This window comes from Lepidochelys kempii, chromosome 18 (genome assembly GCF_965140265.1).
Source record: "Lepidochelys kempii isolate rLepKem1 chromosome 18, rLepKem1.hap2, whole genome shotgun sequence".
NCBI lineage: Eukaryota > Metazoa > Chordata > Testudines > Cheloniidae > Lepidochelys > Lepidochelys kempii.
Genome location: NC_133273.1, coordinates 19257776 through 19276305, shown reverse-complemented (window position 1 = coordinate 19276305; position 18530 = coordinate 19257776). Strand labels below are relative to the sequence as shown.

General features: G+C 41.3%; 2 protein-coding genes across 13 annotated transcripts in view; one reads left to right on the top strand and one right to left on the bottom strand.

Moving 5' to 3' along the window:
• Positions 1 to 815: 815 nt before the first annotated feature.
• FAAP20 (FA core complex associated protein 20) lies at positions 816 to 9775 on the top strand. Of its 2 annotated transcripts, none has more exons than XM_073316910.1 (4): positions 816 to 1004; positions 4157 to 4304; positions 5163 to 5812; positions 9127 to 9775. In XM_073316910.1, exons 1-4 carry the CDS (start codon positions 901 to 903, stop codon positions 9197 to 9199), a joined length of 975 nt encoding a protein of 324 aa, XP_073173011.1. In that variant the 5' UTR covers positions 816 to 900; the 3' UTR covers positions 9200 to 9775. The 2 variants fall into 2 exon arrangements, with proteins under 2 accessions (XP_073173011.1, XP_073173012.1); XM_073316911.1 differs by lacking the exon at positions 816 to 1004 and adding an exon at positions 1541 to 1747.
• PRKCZ (protein kinase C zeta) overlaps positions 9705 to 18530 on the bottom strand; it is a 158770-nt gene continuing 149944 nt past the window's right edge. For 5 of the 11 annotated variants that reach the window (XM_073316898.1, XM_073316905.1, XM_073316900.1 and 2 more), the window contains 2 exons: positions 17876 to 17991; positions 9708 to 13532 (listed from right to left, as the gene is read on the bottom strand). In XM_073316898.1, the coding sequence (XP_073172999.1) occupies positions 13445 to 13532; positions 17876 to 17991 (204 nt within the window). In that variant the 3' untranslated portion in view covers positions 9708 to 13444. Of the gene's footprint in view, positions 13533 to 17869; positions 17992 to 18530 lie in introns of those variants that run through there. The other 6 variants (XR_012155570.1, XM_073316904.1, XM_073316907.1 and 3 more) reach the window with 3 other exon arrangements.

The window sequence follows — 18530 nt, the reverse complement described above, 5'->3', positions numbered from 1 at the left end:
TTGCAGAAAACTCTGGTTACATGTTCCATCCTCCTGTAGTCTGGATGCCCCAGTGTCATGAAGCAATGTGTTAGACTAACTCAGTGTCGGAGTCTGACCAAATAGAGCCTAACAAAACCCCCAAGGGGCCACCTACCTGGCAAATATTGCCTTTTCACAAATCAGTTGCACAGCAGTGCACCCAGGATTACATTCAGGCATGTTAAAAAGTATCAGACACATGCTGTTTAAGCAATGAAATTATGAAACTTCTGTAGTCCACTGCAGAGGAGCCAATTCTCAGAAGCAGAGCAGGCTCCCTTGGCCTGGCTGACCCTGGGGAGAGAACCGACAAACTGCACCTCATCCATAGCCTGATACTCGCCCAACTGGGCCTCTTCCCTGTGCCCCTTACCAGAGGGGTTGGGGGAAATCTGTGAGACAATAAGATGGGCAACAAGGAGGGGTACTGGTGGGCTCAGAACAGCCACGTTACCTACAACTGTGTACTTGGCCTAAGCTCCCCATCCCAACCTCAGTGAGGGGCCTCTCTGGGCACCCACCACGGTCCCCTCCTAGCCACACCGCGTCTGGGCTACTGCAACCTCCCCCCCCGTCATGGAGCCCCAGCCCCACTGCACCCAGAGGAGCACAGAGCCTGCCCCCATTACAAAGCCAACGCCAGGCGGAACTGAGCTCTTCCCCCTTCACAGCGCCCCCGCCCCACAGCAGCCCCGAGCTCTGCCCCGCCCCCGCACACCGGGCACATCCGCGCTCTCCCGCCGGGCAGGCCCGAGCTCTCCCCGCCCGCCCCCGGGCCCCGTAGCGCTGCGGCCGCCCCGCCCCGCGCAGGCGGAGCCGGGCGGGCCCCCCAGGGGAGGCCGGGGCGGCGCGGCGCGGCGCAGGCCCCTCGGCCCGGCCATGTCCGAGGAGGGAGGCGGCAAACTGCGCCTCAAGCCCAGGAAGGCGCCACCGGGCCGCAGCCGGGAGCCCAGCCCGGGCCGGGAGCCCCCCGCGCGGCGCCAGTGAGTCCCGGCCGAGCAGGGACGGAGCCAAGGCCCCGGGCTGGAGGGGGCGGGCTCTGGTACTGCTCCCGGCGGGAAGGACGGTCTCGGTCCGCCCCACACCGGGCCGGCGGTGCGCTGGCAGCGGGCCCGGGCCCAGCCCCTGCCCTGCTGGGTGGGCAGCGGGGGGCCTGGGCCGGCCGGGGCCGGGGCCGCACGCGGGGAACCCCTTCCCCCTCCCGCCGGATTCGGGCCCGGGGCTTCTCCGTTCGCGGCTCAGCTCGGGACTGGGGCCCGGCTGCTGGGCCGGGAGCGGCGGGCGCGTTTTCGACTCGCCGCCGGTGCCGGGGAGCGGCTGAACCCCGCGAGCCCTTTGCAGCCTCCCCGTCGGGGCGTCGCCAGCCCCTGTTCTGGCGGTTCCTCTCTCGCGGCCGGTTCGAGGGGTTGGGTGAAACGGCCCTCCCGCCCTCACAGACCCGGCTTCTTCCCCCAGGCGAGGGCTTGTGAAAGCTGCGTCTCTGCCCCGCGGGACGGGTGCCCTGGAAGGTGCTTCAGAAAGGAGGAGGAAGTTGGGGCCTAATATGATGTTGTTTTTGGAGGCTGGCTTCATACACCACCGTGTTTTTTCGTGGTGCTTCTTTATTTCCTGTGCAATCAACCTTTTTAAACAGCTTCCTAGCAGAAATATTTAAATACTGTCCTCTGAAAGGATACCAGTAGTTTCAAATACCATTTCTAAATCGAGAGCAGTAGTTTCAAATGAGGTAGTATTTTTTTATTTGACCAACTTGTGTTAGTGAAAGAGACAAGCTTGCCAGCTACACAGCCCTTCCTCAGTTTCATCTATCAGTGTGGAGAGGGCCTCCCACAATGTTATGGAAACTGATGCAACTGTTGGTATTTTCCATGCAATCGTGTGTCACTTCCCCAACTCACACTTTTTACCAGTTGTATTGTTTGTGGTGAAATCCCATATTGATTGATAGATGATCTGTTATTTAGAACTGAATTTCTTCTCCCTATAGGTCATTAAGTCCTACCTCAGAGAACTTGTGTGAACTTGCAACTTACAAGTTCACCCATGGTAGAGGTTTTTGGTGGATACTGAAATGATTCAAGTTCGGTTCCTGAAAAGTGTTTTAGTTACATGCAGTTTTTCTAGCTTGTAGCGTGGGCTGGGCCAGCAAATATTATAGGAGATGAGATTCCTACTCCTGGTTGTTAATAGTGAGAGGGGCAGACCTTTAAACACATTTTCATGCAGTCCAATATACAAGCCCTTTGTTAAGAAAACCAAATATTTTTCCAGACACAGCAGAAAATGCTCACCTATTGAGCATTACATTTACAGTAAATGCTAAAGAATTAAAGATATTCTCATCATATGTGGCCTTTATCAGATTGTCATGAGGATAGCCTGGATGTAGGGTTGTAGGTGTGTTGGTCCCAGGATATTAGAGACACAAAGTAAATGAGGTACTATTTTTTTTTTTTTTTGGACCAACTTTTGTTGGAGAGAGAGAGAAGCTTTCAAGCTTACATGGAGCTTTTCTTCAGGTCTGGGAAACTAACTCAGTATTTCTTGGTTAACATAAGTAGTTAACACACATTTCAAGGGATCATTCAAATTGAAGTGACCTGTTAACAGCCTCCAAGCGTGGGGAGGAAAGTAGCTGTGTGTGTGTGTGTGAGAGTGGGTTACAGATTGTTGTAATAAACCATAAATCCAGTCTCTCTTCAGTTTCCAAAAAACAGACCTGTTAAATGCAAGAGTTCAGAGTGACTGTCATGGTAATGCTCCATTGCTGGGGGTTTTAGAAAGAGCTTGCTCTAGTGATATGGAGGTCATCTTGATAACTGAGTATGTAAGCATGCAGTACAGTAAAATCCCTTTTTCCTCCATCCCCATGCAGTTGGCACTCTCCCAGTTATAGGAGGCAAAATCTGCATTTGCAGACTTGCCTCCTATGACAAGACATGCCTCCTATGTAACACGTGTGTTTTAAGATGGTTTGCCAGATGCTTTATGGAAGACATTTGTAAATTAGAAGTTGAAAAAGTGGTAGTGTAAAGGATGGAGTTTTTGTTTGTTTTCTTTAAGAACCAAACCAGTTGTCTTCTTGCTTCAGTGGTAGCCAGGTTAGTTTGTATCAGCAAAAACAACGAGGAGTACTTATGGCACCTTAGAGATTAACATTTATTTAGGCGTAAGCTTTGGGGGACTAGAACCCACTTCATCAGATGTATGAAGTAAAAGATACAGGAGCAGGTATATATACATGAAAGGATGTGGGTTGTTTCACCAAGACTGACCTAACACTTGGTAAAGCAACCCACATCCTTTCATGTATTTATACCTGCTCCTGTATCTTTTACTTCATACATCTGATGAAGTGGGTTCTAGCCCCCAAAAGCTTATGCCCAAATAAATTGGTTGGTCTCTAAGGTGCCACAAGGACTCCTCATTTTTTAGTTGTCTTCTTGGTTTCCTATCTCCCACCACCATAAAAATGAGATTTAGTAAAGCAATTTGAGACATTTTAGGAAGTATGAACTGTGTGTAATCTTGAACACCTCTCTTGGGAGTCTATTTGCTGTAAAAAATCCAACTCAGCTGGAGGGAAGGGGGGTTTGGTACAGTATGCTTGCAGGGCCATCGTTACCCATGTGCAAAGTACGCAGCTGTATGGGGCACCAAATTTCCTGGTGCCTTGTGCAGCTGTGTGCTGCTCCAGCCCTTCCCCTGCCCCACCCTGCCTCTTCCCTAACCCCACCCCCCTGAGCTCTGCAGCAGGGCCAGGGCTGCACTCAGTACAGCAACCCAGCCCCAGCCATGCCACCAGTGAGTGCTGGGGGATGGTTTCCCCCTACCCCCAAGCCAGCCCCGCTCCCCCCTGCAGAGGCCTACTTAGAGCCCCAGAATAGCTAGGGACAGCCCTGTTTGCTTGGTTTAATTTTGGGGTCTCATCTCATTATTGTTGAGAGGTAGTCTCAAAACTATACTGTAACATAGGGTTACAATGGAAAAGATTAACAACTATTGCTCAGGGGTGCATTGTCCAATACTTGGTTACAGCAGATAATTTATGCACCAGAGGTTTTTAATAGTATTGTAGAGTGCATTTTTTTCTACACTTATTTTTTGCACGTATTTATTTTATTTTTTTTTACAGAACATTGGCCAACAGAGACTCCTGGTTTGAACGACAAGGATTAAGTGAGTCTGAAAATATGTGGATGCTGATACTGAAGACTGTCAATTCAGATCTAAAACGCACAAGCTGGGAAACAGTGCCCAGTTTACCAGAATTTTTTGGACAGGTAATGTGTGAATTTTAGTAGGTGAAACTATTACTTTTTTTTTTTTAACCCATTGTTTACATTCCTAGTAGGAACATCTTCAGCTGGTTAATCCTTTAACAGGAAACTAGGGCACTGCAGCCCCCAACCCACGCCCAGGGTCCTGGCTGCCCCTCTACCTGCCCCATGCCCAGGGCGCTGTGGGACCTCTGGCTGCGTGTGGGGCTGGCAGCAGAGTTTAATTGTTAACTGGAACTATAAGCATCAAGCTTATTGGTTAACCAGTTAAACTTTTACGTCCCTAGTTTCTACATTGTCTGTTAGAAGTTCTCTCTCAGGACAAATAGAGCGTTGTTCTTCACAAACTTTGGCAGAATCTGAATTAGATGTCAACTGTTACCACAGACAATCTAAAAGTTGAGGCATGATAAATTCCACTTTAAAACCCACCATGTATCTATATCTTTTGCCTAATTAGACCTTTCACAGAAAGCCCTTTGTTTAAAATTCTGGATTACTAACCAGTTCCAAAGAAAAGCTTACTCATGTTCAGTCATCTTAACATTTAAGTGAGCTGTAGCTCACGAAAACTTGTGCTCAAATAAACTAGTTGGTCTCTAAGGTGCCACAAGTACTCCTTTTCTTTTTGCAAATACAGACTAACACGGCTGCTATTCTGAAACCTGATAGTAAGTAGGGATTCCCTTCCCATTTATAAATGGAAGTAGACACTTCTCAGAGATTAGCCATGGAAGAGACCTGACCATTCCCCTAGTGCAGTATTGGCTTCTATAATATACTTGTAAGTGCTGTGTCTAGACTTTTTGATGGAAGAAATTGCAATTGTTTTGAAGGAGAGAAATTTTTGCTGTTTTATAGAATTTTGAAAATGAGAAGAACCCACCAAAACCAGAAGTCTTTAAGGTTGGAATGAAAGATTTTCCATGGATACCTCTCCCATCTTTCTACAAAGAAAAAGCTCTTAATAGAAGGGATCCAAGCTGCTTTCACATATCAAAAAGTCTCACTGAGCATCTAATGGAAAGGGAGGACCAGGCAGACCAAAACCAGCTAAATATTGCTCCTGTAGTTGAGAAAATATCCCTTGCAGTCAATGACGATCCAGATGAGAACCTAAGAATGAAACACAGCAAAAAAAGTTCAAAACTGAAAGAAAAAGAAAGGACTGAAAGGTATGAATGTAATCTACGTACAGATTCAACACTGCATTTTGTACCAGCATCTTCCCAAAGTCTTGCAAAAGATTTTTGCCTTCAACAGCTCTGTAAAGGGACTGTGCTGAGTGAAGAGAAAAACAGAAAAGAAAATGAAAGCAAAGGACAACAGTCACTTTCACAAATGCACCAACATAATGTTTTATTAGGTGAGACCAGATCTACATCTGCAGAAATAAAGTCTCCTGTTGACATCTGCAAAATGGAAGGTCTTGAGGAAAAGGCTGAGGATCAGAGAGCAGAAACTTTAACTCTTGACAGTTGTCCGATGTGTCTAATCCAGTTTACTGGAACGTAAGTTTCATTTTACTACTCTGGAATATGTTTGTTTTTTTACAGTATACAAACACAAAACATGTCACTTTGGTTGGGACTTCCCTATAAACAAAGCTGTGCAAATTGGGACAAAGGTTCTACTGTTAAAGTGCTTGGACAATCTATTTTAAATCCAAAACAAAGGTGGAATAAGGTTCACATGTTTTCTATATTATACTGCTCTAAAAAGAAAGCTAAATTTGAGCCCTGCTTTGACTTTGTATATTCCAAATTGGCACATTGTTTTTTGGTGAAGTAGATGTATTTTTAGATCAGTATATTTCAATCATCCAAAATTGGTACCCTTGCTAGCTAAAGCCTAGTCTCCATACCCATTCAGATTTCTCTGATACCTATCAGTGTTCCCTCTGAGGTAGGTACACACTTGTGGCAGTGAGAGAAACTTGCACTGGTGCTTTCCATCATGTCCCTCTTCTGCTGATTGACGCAGGAGTTGAGTGCCCAGCACCTCTAAGGCCAAGTCTGCACTTAAAACTTCGGTCAATATAACTACAGCACTCTCAGGGTGTGAAAAATCTATGCAAACCTAGTCTCTGTTGTAGATGCAGTTAGGTTAATGGAAGAATGCTTCCATTTACCTTTCCACTGTTGCTCAGGGAAGTGGTGTTGCTACGGTGATAGAAAAACATTTTCCACTCCTACAGGCTGCATCTACACAAGGAGTTATGCCAGCCTTCCTACACCACTCTATGGTGCAGAATAGCTCTAGGTGACAACCTTGTTTTAACAGATCTTTCACAGCTAATACACACTCACTCAGTTTGAGTAAAGGATCATGCAGTGATAATAGTCAGTCTATACTGGGAAATTTACCAGTATAATTATACCACTGACTCCTTAGATGGACACTCATTTAAAATAAGAGGCCTTTTTTCAGTTTCCATGGTTGTGCATAAGAACGTTAACGCATAGGGGAAGTTATACTGGTATAAACATATTGGTATAGTAATGCTAATAAATATCCCTGAGTGGACAAAACCACAGAAGAATCATTATGCTTTCAGGATGAGAAACCTGCCAGTTATCTGAATGCTGGCTGTTGGTAGAAGTGGAAGAAATTTTTCTTCTCAGATCAATTGAAGCTGCTGTTTTGGCGAGTGGGTTGGGGCTTAAATTTGTGGAAATCCTCCTTTTGGCATATTTTTATAGAAAATGCAAAATGTCAAAGTTACTGGTATGTTTAGAAATAATTTTGCTGATCTCAGTTAAAAAATATAATTGTGGCTCCTGGACATTTACTTTTTGCCTTTTGCTCTTAAGGCTCAATATGCTGGCTGCTATTTAGCGGCACAGAGTAACGCTAACACATGGAGTTGGGATAGGGAATTACAGTAATCTCATCCTGATGCATTCTGAGTTCCACTCAGCTCTCCATGATGGTTAAATGATTGAGTATGGAAATCCCTGTATATCAAAGATAAGAAAAATCTCTCTTAATACTTGATCCTGCACTCTTATTGCAGCCCGTGAGGAGGTTTTACCCTGAATAAAAACTCCCAGGGGTAACCTTTGTGACCCAAACAAAAATAGTGTAGGACATAATTAGCAGTCAGTTTGGCCTGAGCACTGAGCTACAGCATAGTATATGTTACATACTTTGAGACTGTGCCTGTCTGTTACAGATTGTGGGCCTCATGTTTTAATTTTATTTTTCTGGTAGGCTGACTAGTTTTTAATCTGTAAAAGAGGAGTCTCCACTTCTAAGGTCACTGATCTAAATTGAGTGAGTTAATGACAAATTGTCAGCTATTTGGTGGGTCATATTTGTGAGCAGGTGGGGTTCAAATCACAAAAAACAGGCCCAAAGACTGAATATGCATAGATGACAAACTACCCTTTCATGAAAAAGAGTACTTGTGGCACCTTAGAGACTAACCAATTTATTTGAGCATGAGCTTTCGTGAGCTACAGCTCACTTCATCAGATGGATACATCTGATGAAGTGAGCTGTAGCTCACGAAAGCTCATGCTCAAATAAATTGGTTAGTCTCTAAGGTGCCACAAGTACTCCTTTTCTTTTTGCGAATACAGACTAACACGGCTGTTACTCTGAAACCTACCCTTTCATGTTTAGAAGTGGCCTTTCCAGGTCAGAGCTCGGGGGTTGGGGGGGGTGGGGGAGAGAGACGGAAGAGGGGAAGCTGCCACTGTCTTTGCTGTTCCCATGTTTGGTGGTTAAACATGATTTCAGTCTCCCTTATTGTTGAGGTGGCTTTTCACAGGAACTAAATTCATAATAAAAATATTTTCCTAAACCAGACACCTGCTATAAGAAATGAACTAAATGGCGTATTCATACCATACCACTTACCAGCATTCATGCGGTCTCCTCGCCAGCTGCTGAAAAGTAACGTTAGTAATATGCTTGTAGGTGTTCTGCAAAGCATCTTATGGCCTTAGGCCATACAGCATAATAATCCTGCAGCTTCGTTCTCCCTCCTGGAGACTGTACAAGGGGACAAACGAAAGGATCGCTTCAATGCAACTAATAAAAATGTCTGTTTTGCCAGTGATGTGACAGAAGACTACTCTTCTGTGGCATCACACCTACCTTTCCACTAGTGATTTGGATTGTATTGCTTTGGAGAAGATTTTTTTTTTTAACCAAGGGCTATGAAGGGTGCTGTACAGAGAATTCATTTTACCTTTTTCTCTCCAAGTGGAAGAATGAGCATACCCAAAAGCCTTTTTGAAAGGCTTCAGAATATTCCCCACACTACTCATTGTTATTGATCTAGGTCAGGGGTTCTCAAACTTCATGGCACCGTGAACTCTTCTGACAACAAAAATTACCACAACCCCAGGAGGGGGGACCGAAGCCTGGGCCTGCCCAAGCCCCGCCACTCCAGGCAGGGGGGCCAAAGCCTGAGCCCCACCGCCTTGGGCAGGGGAGACCAAATCTGAAGCTTAAGGGCTTCAGCCCCAGGCAAGGAGTCTGTAACCTGAGCCCTGCCATCCAGGGCTGAAGCCCGTGGGCTTCGAAGCCCTGGGCAGTGGGGCTTGGTTATCTGCTTTGGCCTCAGGCCCCAGCAAGTCTAAGCCAGCCCTGGTGACCTCATTAAAACAGGGTCGTGACCCACAGTTTGAGAACTGCTGATATAGTTAACTGGAAATTCTGCAAGTCTCCATGCAGTTCCCATATTAAATGGGCTTGTAAATTTAAGTTACTATTTTGGAAACAGGTTCAGAGTGTGGGGGAGTGCGAGTAAATGAAGGAAACAGATTTGATTAGTAGTTCTGATAAAATGAAAGAATTCTCTCTTAATTTGCAGATTGTCACAGTTGGATATTGATAGCCATCTTGCTAAATGTTTGTCTGAAAGTGCAGATGATGTGATCTGGTAAAACAACAAGAATGAAGATCCAAGAAGTCAGATGCTAAAATATGAATCTCTCTACAAGAAAAAAGGAAAGTATATCAAGCAAACGTGTCCTGATGTGTATTAAACTTGTGTAATTAAAAAACAAAGGAAGTTCAGAAATATCATCAGCCTACTCAGTTCCTCTGAACCTCTCTGTGTTTACACTGTATCCCCGATTCTGCAAAGAGAACTGTGCTGGCATACTTCGGATGCTGTGGAGCCCCACCGAATGCATATCAAGAAAGTACTATTGTGACTCCTTGAAGTACAGTATCTGTTCTCTTTTACCATATATTTAAATTGTTATGCTTTTGAAAGGTATAGCAAGAAGAGGTTGATGCAAGAAATTTTCTTGTAGACTTAATTTGCCTAATCCAAATGTCATTGAATCCAGTGACTTCAATAGGCTTTGTACAGGTTCTAAATGGTTAACTCTTTGGAAAATAAATTGCCTGATACTTTAAAAAAGTGCTATAGTACCAAATGTCTCTTTGGGCTTTTAAATTTCAGTTCATGCTTTATTTGAAAACAGTTTAAATAAAAATCTAGTTGGAATTTTGCACTGTTCTGTATTGTCTGTGTGTGTGTGTGTGTATATATATATATAATGGTATATCCCAGACTAGGGAAGGAAAACTGCACCCTTCATACAAATGACATTCCTGGATTCATATCACTGCTCCCTGATTCTCCCCCATAAGTCAAGGTCTGCTTCATTATAACCTTTCATTTAAAATAACTAAGATAGCAAGCCTCATAAATTATGCCCGATAAATGCATAGCTAGATGTTCTCATAGCAGCCAAATGCAGAACAGTTTAATGTAATTATGCTAGTAGAACAAGGCTCAAATATCCACGTTGCTGCCCCCAGACATGTGAAAATGTAAAGCAGCACAGCTTCTTTGTTCAGTAAATCACACTGATATTTTTTTATGCTCTTTCATTTTCAAGATCAGATTTTGTGCTTTAAAATTATACACAACATCAATTTCCAGCTGGTTACCAAGACAGTTGCAGTTAAATATGTTGTAAATTTTTAAATTTCATTACTGATTGCAGATCATTACATTCGGTAATCGCTTATAAACAATTTGTGGGGAAGGAGGGAAGATACTGATATACAATAGGTGCTTCATTTCCTCAAGGGACAGACACCTGTTTTCACCAAACAGGGTAATTCATTCATGCATTACATGATATTTGGATTCACAATCCCTGAGTGTGAACTCATTTCTACACATATGAAGATTATGAATAAAAAAAGACTGGTCTGCATTTTCTTTTCATTATTTTGGCCTTGGCTACACATGTTGTGCTGTGAAAGAATGCACCTTAAATTAACACTGACGTAAAAGTTCAATATTTGAACAAAAATGTTTTGCCACAGAGAAACTGTTGGACCAGTCTCAATGACTTAGGCATTGGTTATGGTCCAAAAATACAGAATAAAAATAATACAGTATCAAAATATAAACCTTGTTGAATATTTTAATTTACAATAACCATCAGGCTCTCAGTTAAAAAAAAAATCTAACTATTTTGGTCATTTCTCAACATGGTGATAAATAATAAATCTGTTGGCTTTTTCATTAAAGTCTTTAATAGCTGTGCAAGAATATAAATGATCTTAGCTGTTATGGATTAGAATACCATCTTCTGCACAATTAAAACTGGCCAGCAAAGATCTCAACTAATTAATTATACAAAACTACAAGAACATATTTACTGTTTTACAATCATTAAATTAACTAGAGTTTTCATTTACTATTTCAAATAAGACAACTATATATCATAACCAGATCCATTTGTAATATATTAGGATTTTTTTTTCAAACCACACATTTAATTACATCCTTCATTTTCTTTAATTTATAAAACAAGTACTTTATATAAAAAATTTCCCCCTTCATCATGAACAGAAGAACATTGTTCATACACTTGCACGTGAGCAACCAAACTTATAACCAGCAAACTATTTGGCAACACAGAAACATTGTAAATGCCTTGAATTGTAAATAAATCAAGGATTTTTTTTTTTTAATGTTTGTTGAGCAAATGTGTCTGTCTGTCCCTTTCTCTTCCCCTCCCCCCCACTCCCCCCAAATAAAATGTTCCAATGTCTCAGAAATTTGAGGTAAAAAACCTTCATGTTTCCACTTCTAAGCCCCTTGCCCAGATCCATCTAAGGGCAGCTTTGTCATATCTCCATGCAAGAACTGCCAGAGTCCCTGTTTTAAGTAATGATCAGTTGTAAAAGGAAGGGCATTGATTAAATACTGAAACAGAAAATGTTCAGGGTACACTAAATTGCCAAGGAGGGAAAAAAAGGGGGAATTAAAACAAAACAGTTCATATCACATTTAAAAAGTAAACTCCTCCTTTACTAGATACCAAATTATCTAAACTCCAGGCATTTGAGGCAAGTACTTTTTTCTGATTAAATAATTTAGTGCTGGTTAGAACACATCTTGCTTAATATAAAAAGCTACAATCCAACACAAAGAAATCCAAAACTCAAATCTGGATGGGATTAATAAAACTGAATTACCACAGGTTTGCATAATTGTGGCCAATAAAGGGATACAAAATGTAGTTTGTTAACCAATGGTTAATTGAAAAATTTAAACACAATGTTTTGGCAGTCTCATCCTAGCACCTCATGACTTGGATGTGAATCCGAAAGATGTCATGTTCAGCACCTAATGCAATGCTGTACCCTGAGAAACCTATATGTTAATGTAAAGAAAGTGAAAAAATGTTGCAATTTATCCTGCATTTTACACCAAATTAGATGAGATGTCATGGCACAGGGTTTCTTGGTTTTTTCTAAATTCCCACATCAATTTTCCCCCAAAACCACAAGCCACACAATGTAGTTAAAAACCTAGCACAAAGTACTGCCTCTGTTGTTGTCATCTGCAATGAGACAGGTAAATCTTTACAAGCATCTGAAAGGTTTTAGATTGCAGTGCACATTTAGTCATCAAATATAGTGACAGGAGTTTTTCCACAGCTGACAACGAATTCTTAACCTTTGTGATACAACATCCCCTTTTTCCCAGTTTTCAAGAGAAGGGACTGAACATCTATCACCTCACCCAAATTTATCGTGTATTCATTTTCCCCCTCCATTGAAAAAGTTACTGCTTTGAAGCAAGCCATTTTTATCAAAGCATCCCGTTCTCCTATGTAGAGCAATGAATTAGTAATATACACTGAGTATTTCTAAGCAGACAGTTAATTAGTAGGAGGTGTGCTTTATCAGGAAAATGTAGCATGTGTATGGATAATCTAGATTTGCTATTTAAACTTTAAGGCTACGATCCATTACACTTTTGTTGTTCTATTTCTGAATATTGTATTATTGATAAAAATATTTTTCAAAAATCTAATACACAAGACATCATTGTAGGCACTGCTTACATATTTTCAGAAATCCACTCTGTGCAAATTTAGGTTTTTTTTTTTAAACTAAAATTGAGGTTTAAACAATCCAGATTTTTGATTTGACACGGGATGTTCTAATTTGGAATTGGTATTGCTGAATCACTCTGCTCCTCTATAAAGATGTACCTCAGTATTAGGTTGCAGCTTTTATTTGTATTTTCCTTATTTAATGTTAACAAGCATAACTTACCAGGGTTAAGAATGTTGAAAATATGTAGTAAGTCTTCAATGCAGTTTATCCATTTAGGCACTTAAAACCTGTACCCAAATTTATGTTTTGATTGCTAATAAAACACAACTCCTTTTACATACCGTATCTGAGACATTTAGACAGGTACCTCTTGTGAAAAAGGCATAAAAATAAGCTTCAACACCACTAACGTTTTATTCTTCAGGATGTTACACTCTAATATTCTTCAATTAGTAGCTCACTGCATCAAGTGTTTCTGGAAAGTACGTAGCTTTCAAAGTTGTTGATGGAATCTCTCTTTTTCTAGAGGATGCAATGAACACTTTGATCCTTCATGAGACAGGCACAAATGCAAATTCCTTCATTAACGAAGCCAGTTGTGTCAGTGCTCAAAACTTTTTAAATCCAGTATTTAGAGGAAGACACCCACCAAAATCATATTCTCATCTTTGATTTTCAGCAGCAATAATTTTTATCATTGGTCTCCTTCCAAACCCTTACAGTTCCCCAGCCTTGCATGCATATACTGTAGTTAAGGATAAATTTAAAGTTCATTCACATTATTTGTCCACAATGGAGAAGTCATTCCTTCATACTGTTTCCTCTGTTGACAGCAACAATGGATTAATGTATTCAAATCCTTCAAATTCCGACTGATCTATTCTTTTTATTACATCTCTGAAAAATGAGAAATATTTTTTTAGGTTACTACTTGGAACTCTCAATTGTGTTGCTAAACATTTTGTTCAAGAGATTTCTCTTCGTATAGCATATGTATAGAACTTGTATGTTATAATACTAAGTATTAGTGATATAGAACCAATAAGATTAGAATGAACAACTAACCAACCAGCTTTGAATACACAAATACTTTTAATAAATCTTTCATTCCAAAATCTCAAGCAGTATTGCTAGAGATCATGAGATGAGAACAACAGAGGGTTTGTTTCTGCCCCTCTATAGAGTAATATACTCATTTATGTGCATCACAGAGGAATAGTAATGAGAGGTTGGTAGTTTGGAAAACTGGGATGGAACAGCAATTTACACAGAGAAAGAAATGCACAAGGCATAGAGGCTGATATCACTGGCAGTGGTGATGGCCAGGGGAAAGTAACATAAGTTCTGAGATGTAGGAGAGGATGCTATGGAGTTGTTGAGACAGAAAGCTGAGGAAAACAAATTTAAACTGAACCTTGTGCACAAGGGAGAGCCAATGGAAGGTTTTAGAAACTGATGCACAGAGAAAACCAACTTGCCAAGGACAGTGTGTTAGGTCTTCAACTGTGATTTTATAGCCAGTCGGCAACAGAGTTATCTTAATTGTTACATGTAACATGGTTCACAAGTAACATGGTTCAGTTTTCATTTGCACAGCAGCTTTATTGCCATATGATTGTTTGACTCTGCATGTACCATGATGCCTAACTTGTTTTTATCTATGCCTTCTGAGAAAATCATAGCAACTGTCCCATAGTGCTTCAGCAGAAGCACTGTGCGACTGAAGGTCATACGCACAGAGCACCCATCAGCAAAGGCAAAGAACTCAAATCTCCTCCTGCACTGACAGCTAGAAGAACTGGCCGGGAGTACTTTCTTCACCAAACAAACCCCAGTGCATTTAATCTGTTACAAAAGACAACAGCCAGGTGCCAGCCTAGGCTGCTGTTAGCCGTCACAACTACTAACTTCTATCCGTGACCTGCGCAGACACAAACTATCATTTACAGTCATCCCCACCACTAACATACACACACACACACAGTTAAAAGTTGTTGTGTGGACAAGGCCTTCATAGAGTCAGGAACAGAACCCAGCAATCCTAATTTTATTTAAAACACGAACCATTACTGCCTTTCTCTCCATCTTTAATCTGCTAAAACCCATTTCAAAAAAAGGGTCTGGTTCCTGTAGCACGCTGCACAAATTTACACATGAGCAGCATTATCTTTATTGGGAATTTCCTGTGTAAATCCTCACAAACTGACAGAAGGGTGGATTGTGTCCTACAGCTTGTCAAATGTCAACCGGAATTCTTTTTCTCCAGAGCCTAACAGAATTTTTTGAAATTGCCATTTTCTTTAATTCTGTAAAACCCCTTCTCACTAAAAAATCTAGGACACACACAATTCATTTTTCATGTTTCTTTCCTCCCCCCATAAAAAATTTTTTTGCAAGCTGATTTGTAATCCTCTAATGCAGAGAGCCTGTATTTCCCATTAAAGTAACCTAATAACAAACTGTTGTCATGCCTTATGCATCCGGAGCCAAAGAATTAGTATAGGAGTAGACAGACTAGGAAGAAAAACAGATTGGAAAGGAAAAAGAGCTGAACTGTTGTTTAGAAGCAGTTTGCAAATTTCAGCACAAAGGTGTCTAGCTGTCAGTTTAGAGCAGTAGTTCTCAACCCGTGGGCCACGTGTGGCTCAATCAGCACGCAACTGTGGCCCAGCTGTGTGCTAAAGGGCCGCCAGCTTGGCAAGGTCTGGGGCCAAGGGTCCTGGCTCCCCTGCCCCCACGCATAGGGGTCTGGAAGGGCATTTGGGGGGCATGCGGCACTGTGGTTCTCAACCTGCAGCCCAGGTAACACATTATGGGCCGCACAGGCAGCCCACAATGATAAATAGCTTGAGAACCATTGGTTTAGAGTTTAAATTAATTTAAAGAAATACCAACTTTAAAAGTGTTTAGAAACAGGCATGTTTTTCGGTTCATGAAACAGAGCAGAAGCCTCAGTCCATTATTTATTATGATATCGTTTGAAATTAAGAGATGGATAAAAACAGAAAAATCAAAAATATTTTAATCCAACATCCATTTGTAATTTGCTGTATTGTTTGTGATCAAGCTGGTCCCGAACACAGTCTACACATTCCTCCTCTGAATGTAGTTATAGTAGTCTTTACCCCTCGAAAAACAAGCTAATCTTCCTATGGATGTCACTTGGAGACTGGATAATAGGTTGTTCCCTAGGTTACTAGTGAGCATTCTGCTACAGAGGAAGTGCAATGAGTCCTGATTGTCTCCTGCTTTCCATGCCGGCAACTCAGGTTAGGCTAGGAAGCAGCAAGAGAGGGAGGCAGCCCACTTAAGTTTAGGTTACTACTGAGTCCAGCGTGGCTCTAGGCTGAGAGGCCATTTGATGGTGAGTATGAAGTGTGATAGTCTTTGCTTGCTTGGGGTGAAGGCATCTTGCCTCGCTGTTTGTTTGACAAAAGAGTAAGGAGTACTTCAGCACTGAATAATAGGGATGGTCAGAGTTTATGGACTGTGGCCCTAACTCTGGAAGATACTTCATCACTGGCTTAACTTTATGCACATGAGTAGTCCCAACATCTTCAGTAGCTTTTGCTTAAGTACTTTCCTGAATTAGAACCTGTAAAAGTTCAGATGAAATTGCAAGTTAAGACTTCAAAACTGTGCACTTCTACCTAAACTAGACTTCCTTAAGGGAACAGGCCCAGTCAGGAAGATCACAGGCAGGAACCATTCAGAAGGAATCACTTCACAGCATAGTGAAGAAATTCACAGCACTTCCACTTTAATAAGGGAAAGGGAAAGAAACCCAGCTACCAAAAAGGTGCATGTGTAAGCAAGCTCATCTGAAATCAAACTTTGGGGATGGAAAGCCACAGCTTACTTGCCTGCTCTCTCGGAGTAGAACTGGCCTAGCAATTCCTAGTCTGAGTCTAATTTCATCAACTCCAAGGTAACAGCCTTGTTTAATTTCAAATAAACCCAAAGTCTCCATTGACATGGACACTTGGTTTATTTTCCATTTTAAAATTCTGGATTTGAATAATGAAAGTCTTGCTTCTTTTGACTCTCTCTCACCCCAATGGTATGAGAATGCCAAATGTATAAAAAAATGTCAGTGTATAAACAGTCCTGCTGAGTATGTAACATAGGTTCTATTGTGCCATTTCCTCAAGTAGCAGAGCCAGTAAATTGAGTCCTTAAAAAGGTAAAACTCTAACAAACATTTAACAGTAGTGCCATATGTAATAGTCTTGAAAGAGAAACTGTGCACCTGGAAAAAGGGATGAATCAATTCACTTTGCATTGCTTCCCAATTGGACAACACGCAGAAAAATACAAGGTGGTGACCTATGCTTATCAAAAACACACTGTAGTGGGCTGGCCAGCAAAATCAATCCAGCAACAAAACAAAACAAAAATAAAAGAGGCTGGGGAGGCCATCCAACCTTGTCACAAGCAACATGGTAGGGACATCCTCCCCTCCCGTATTATTCATTCAGCATGAGACATATGTCTGTCAAGTGCCTAACAAGATGACAAGATTCATGTGTTTCACTGAAATTTTCCTCCCATTGCATACTTAGCTTCCCCTTGTTTTTCTAAAAGGGGTTCAAGCTTCTGAGGCTGACCTTCAACGCCTACCATACCCTGAACCTGTTCATATGATCTTGGCTCTCATTCTGTAACTGCTTCCAAGTTTTCCTCCTAAGCACCACATCTGCATCTTGCCTTCATCTTTGCCTTATACGCGGAACAGTGTCCTTCTCCTCTTGCACCAAGCAACGGGCCTCTTGACCTTCAAATCCCTTCTCATTCCACGCTTTCTTTTCCAGCCAAGACTTTCAATAATGCCCTCTGCAAGAGTCCTCTATCATGTCAAACTCATACTGGTTCTTGATGCAGTGTCTCTAAATTGTTTGTCTCCATACAAAACTAAGTCTCGTGGGGCAGACATCATATGTTCTTAGCTGTTTGTACAGCACCAAGCACGTTGCTGACAGTCAACAACAGCAATACACATAGTTTTGATTATTCATTAGTCTGTTAGATGTATTCTGAAATATACAGTATGTATTATGTGGATGTCTAAATGTCACCATGAGAATGTTAACTTATACATTTCTTGAATTTACATTAGTATCTTTAACTTCAAAATGTTGGTTCCATTTTTAGATATTAACTCTCTCAGTAACGTTACAACAACTTCATATTCATTATACATTTCTGGATGCATATTTGTTTAATTATATTAAAAAACATACTCATCATCTGGGGTGAGCTGCACGGGTTCGCTGGTGAACTGTGTATCAAAGTTATCCAAACCATAATCGTCTGTGATCTGAGGCTGAAATGGAGGGATCGCTTGCTTCTTTTCCAGCTGAGAATAATAAGGTGGGGAAAGGGGGGGGGGAATCAAAGATTGAATATTTACTAAATCTTCTCAGAAAGCTTACACCTGCTCTATGTATATATACACTATGAAACACTACAGCCATACTTTACACGTCCAATATTGATGAAAGAGACAAACACTAAATATTATGCATTTAAAGGATTTTCACATTAAATGATGTTCATTCTGTTTATTCATCTTTTGTGGTTTCAAAAACAAATATTTGAGAAAAATCAGCAAAACATACTGAACTTTAAGTTTAAAAGGAGAGAGAAAGCAATTTCCAAATATTTCTCAGCATACCTCTTCTAAGAGCAAACATTGTCTCTAAATAAAGCCAGAGTGCAACACAAACTAATGTAACATTTAATTACATATTCTTGGTATCAAAACTGTTTATAAACTGGACATATGTCTCAAGAGGCCTTCAATCTATTTTAAGTTCAAGCCAAGACGCTTCCCCAAACACTCACTTTTTCCTCTTAAATGCTTCTGTAAAGTGCCTTTGTCATGTTTCAAATATG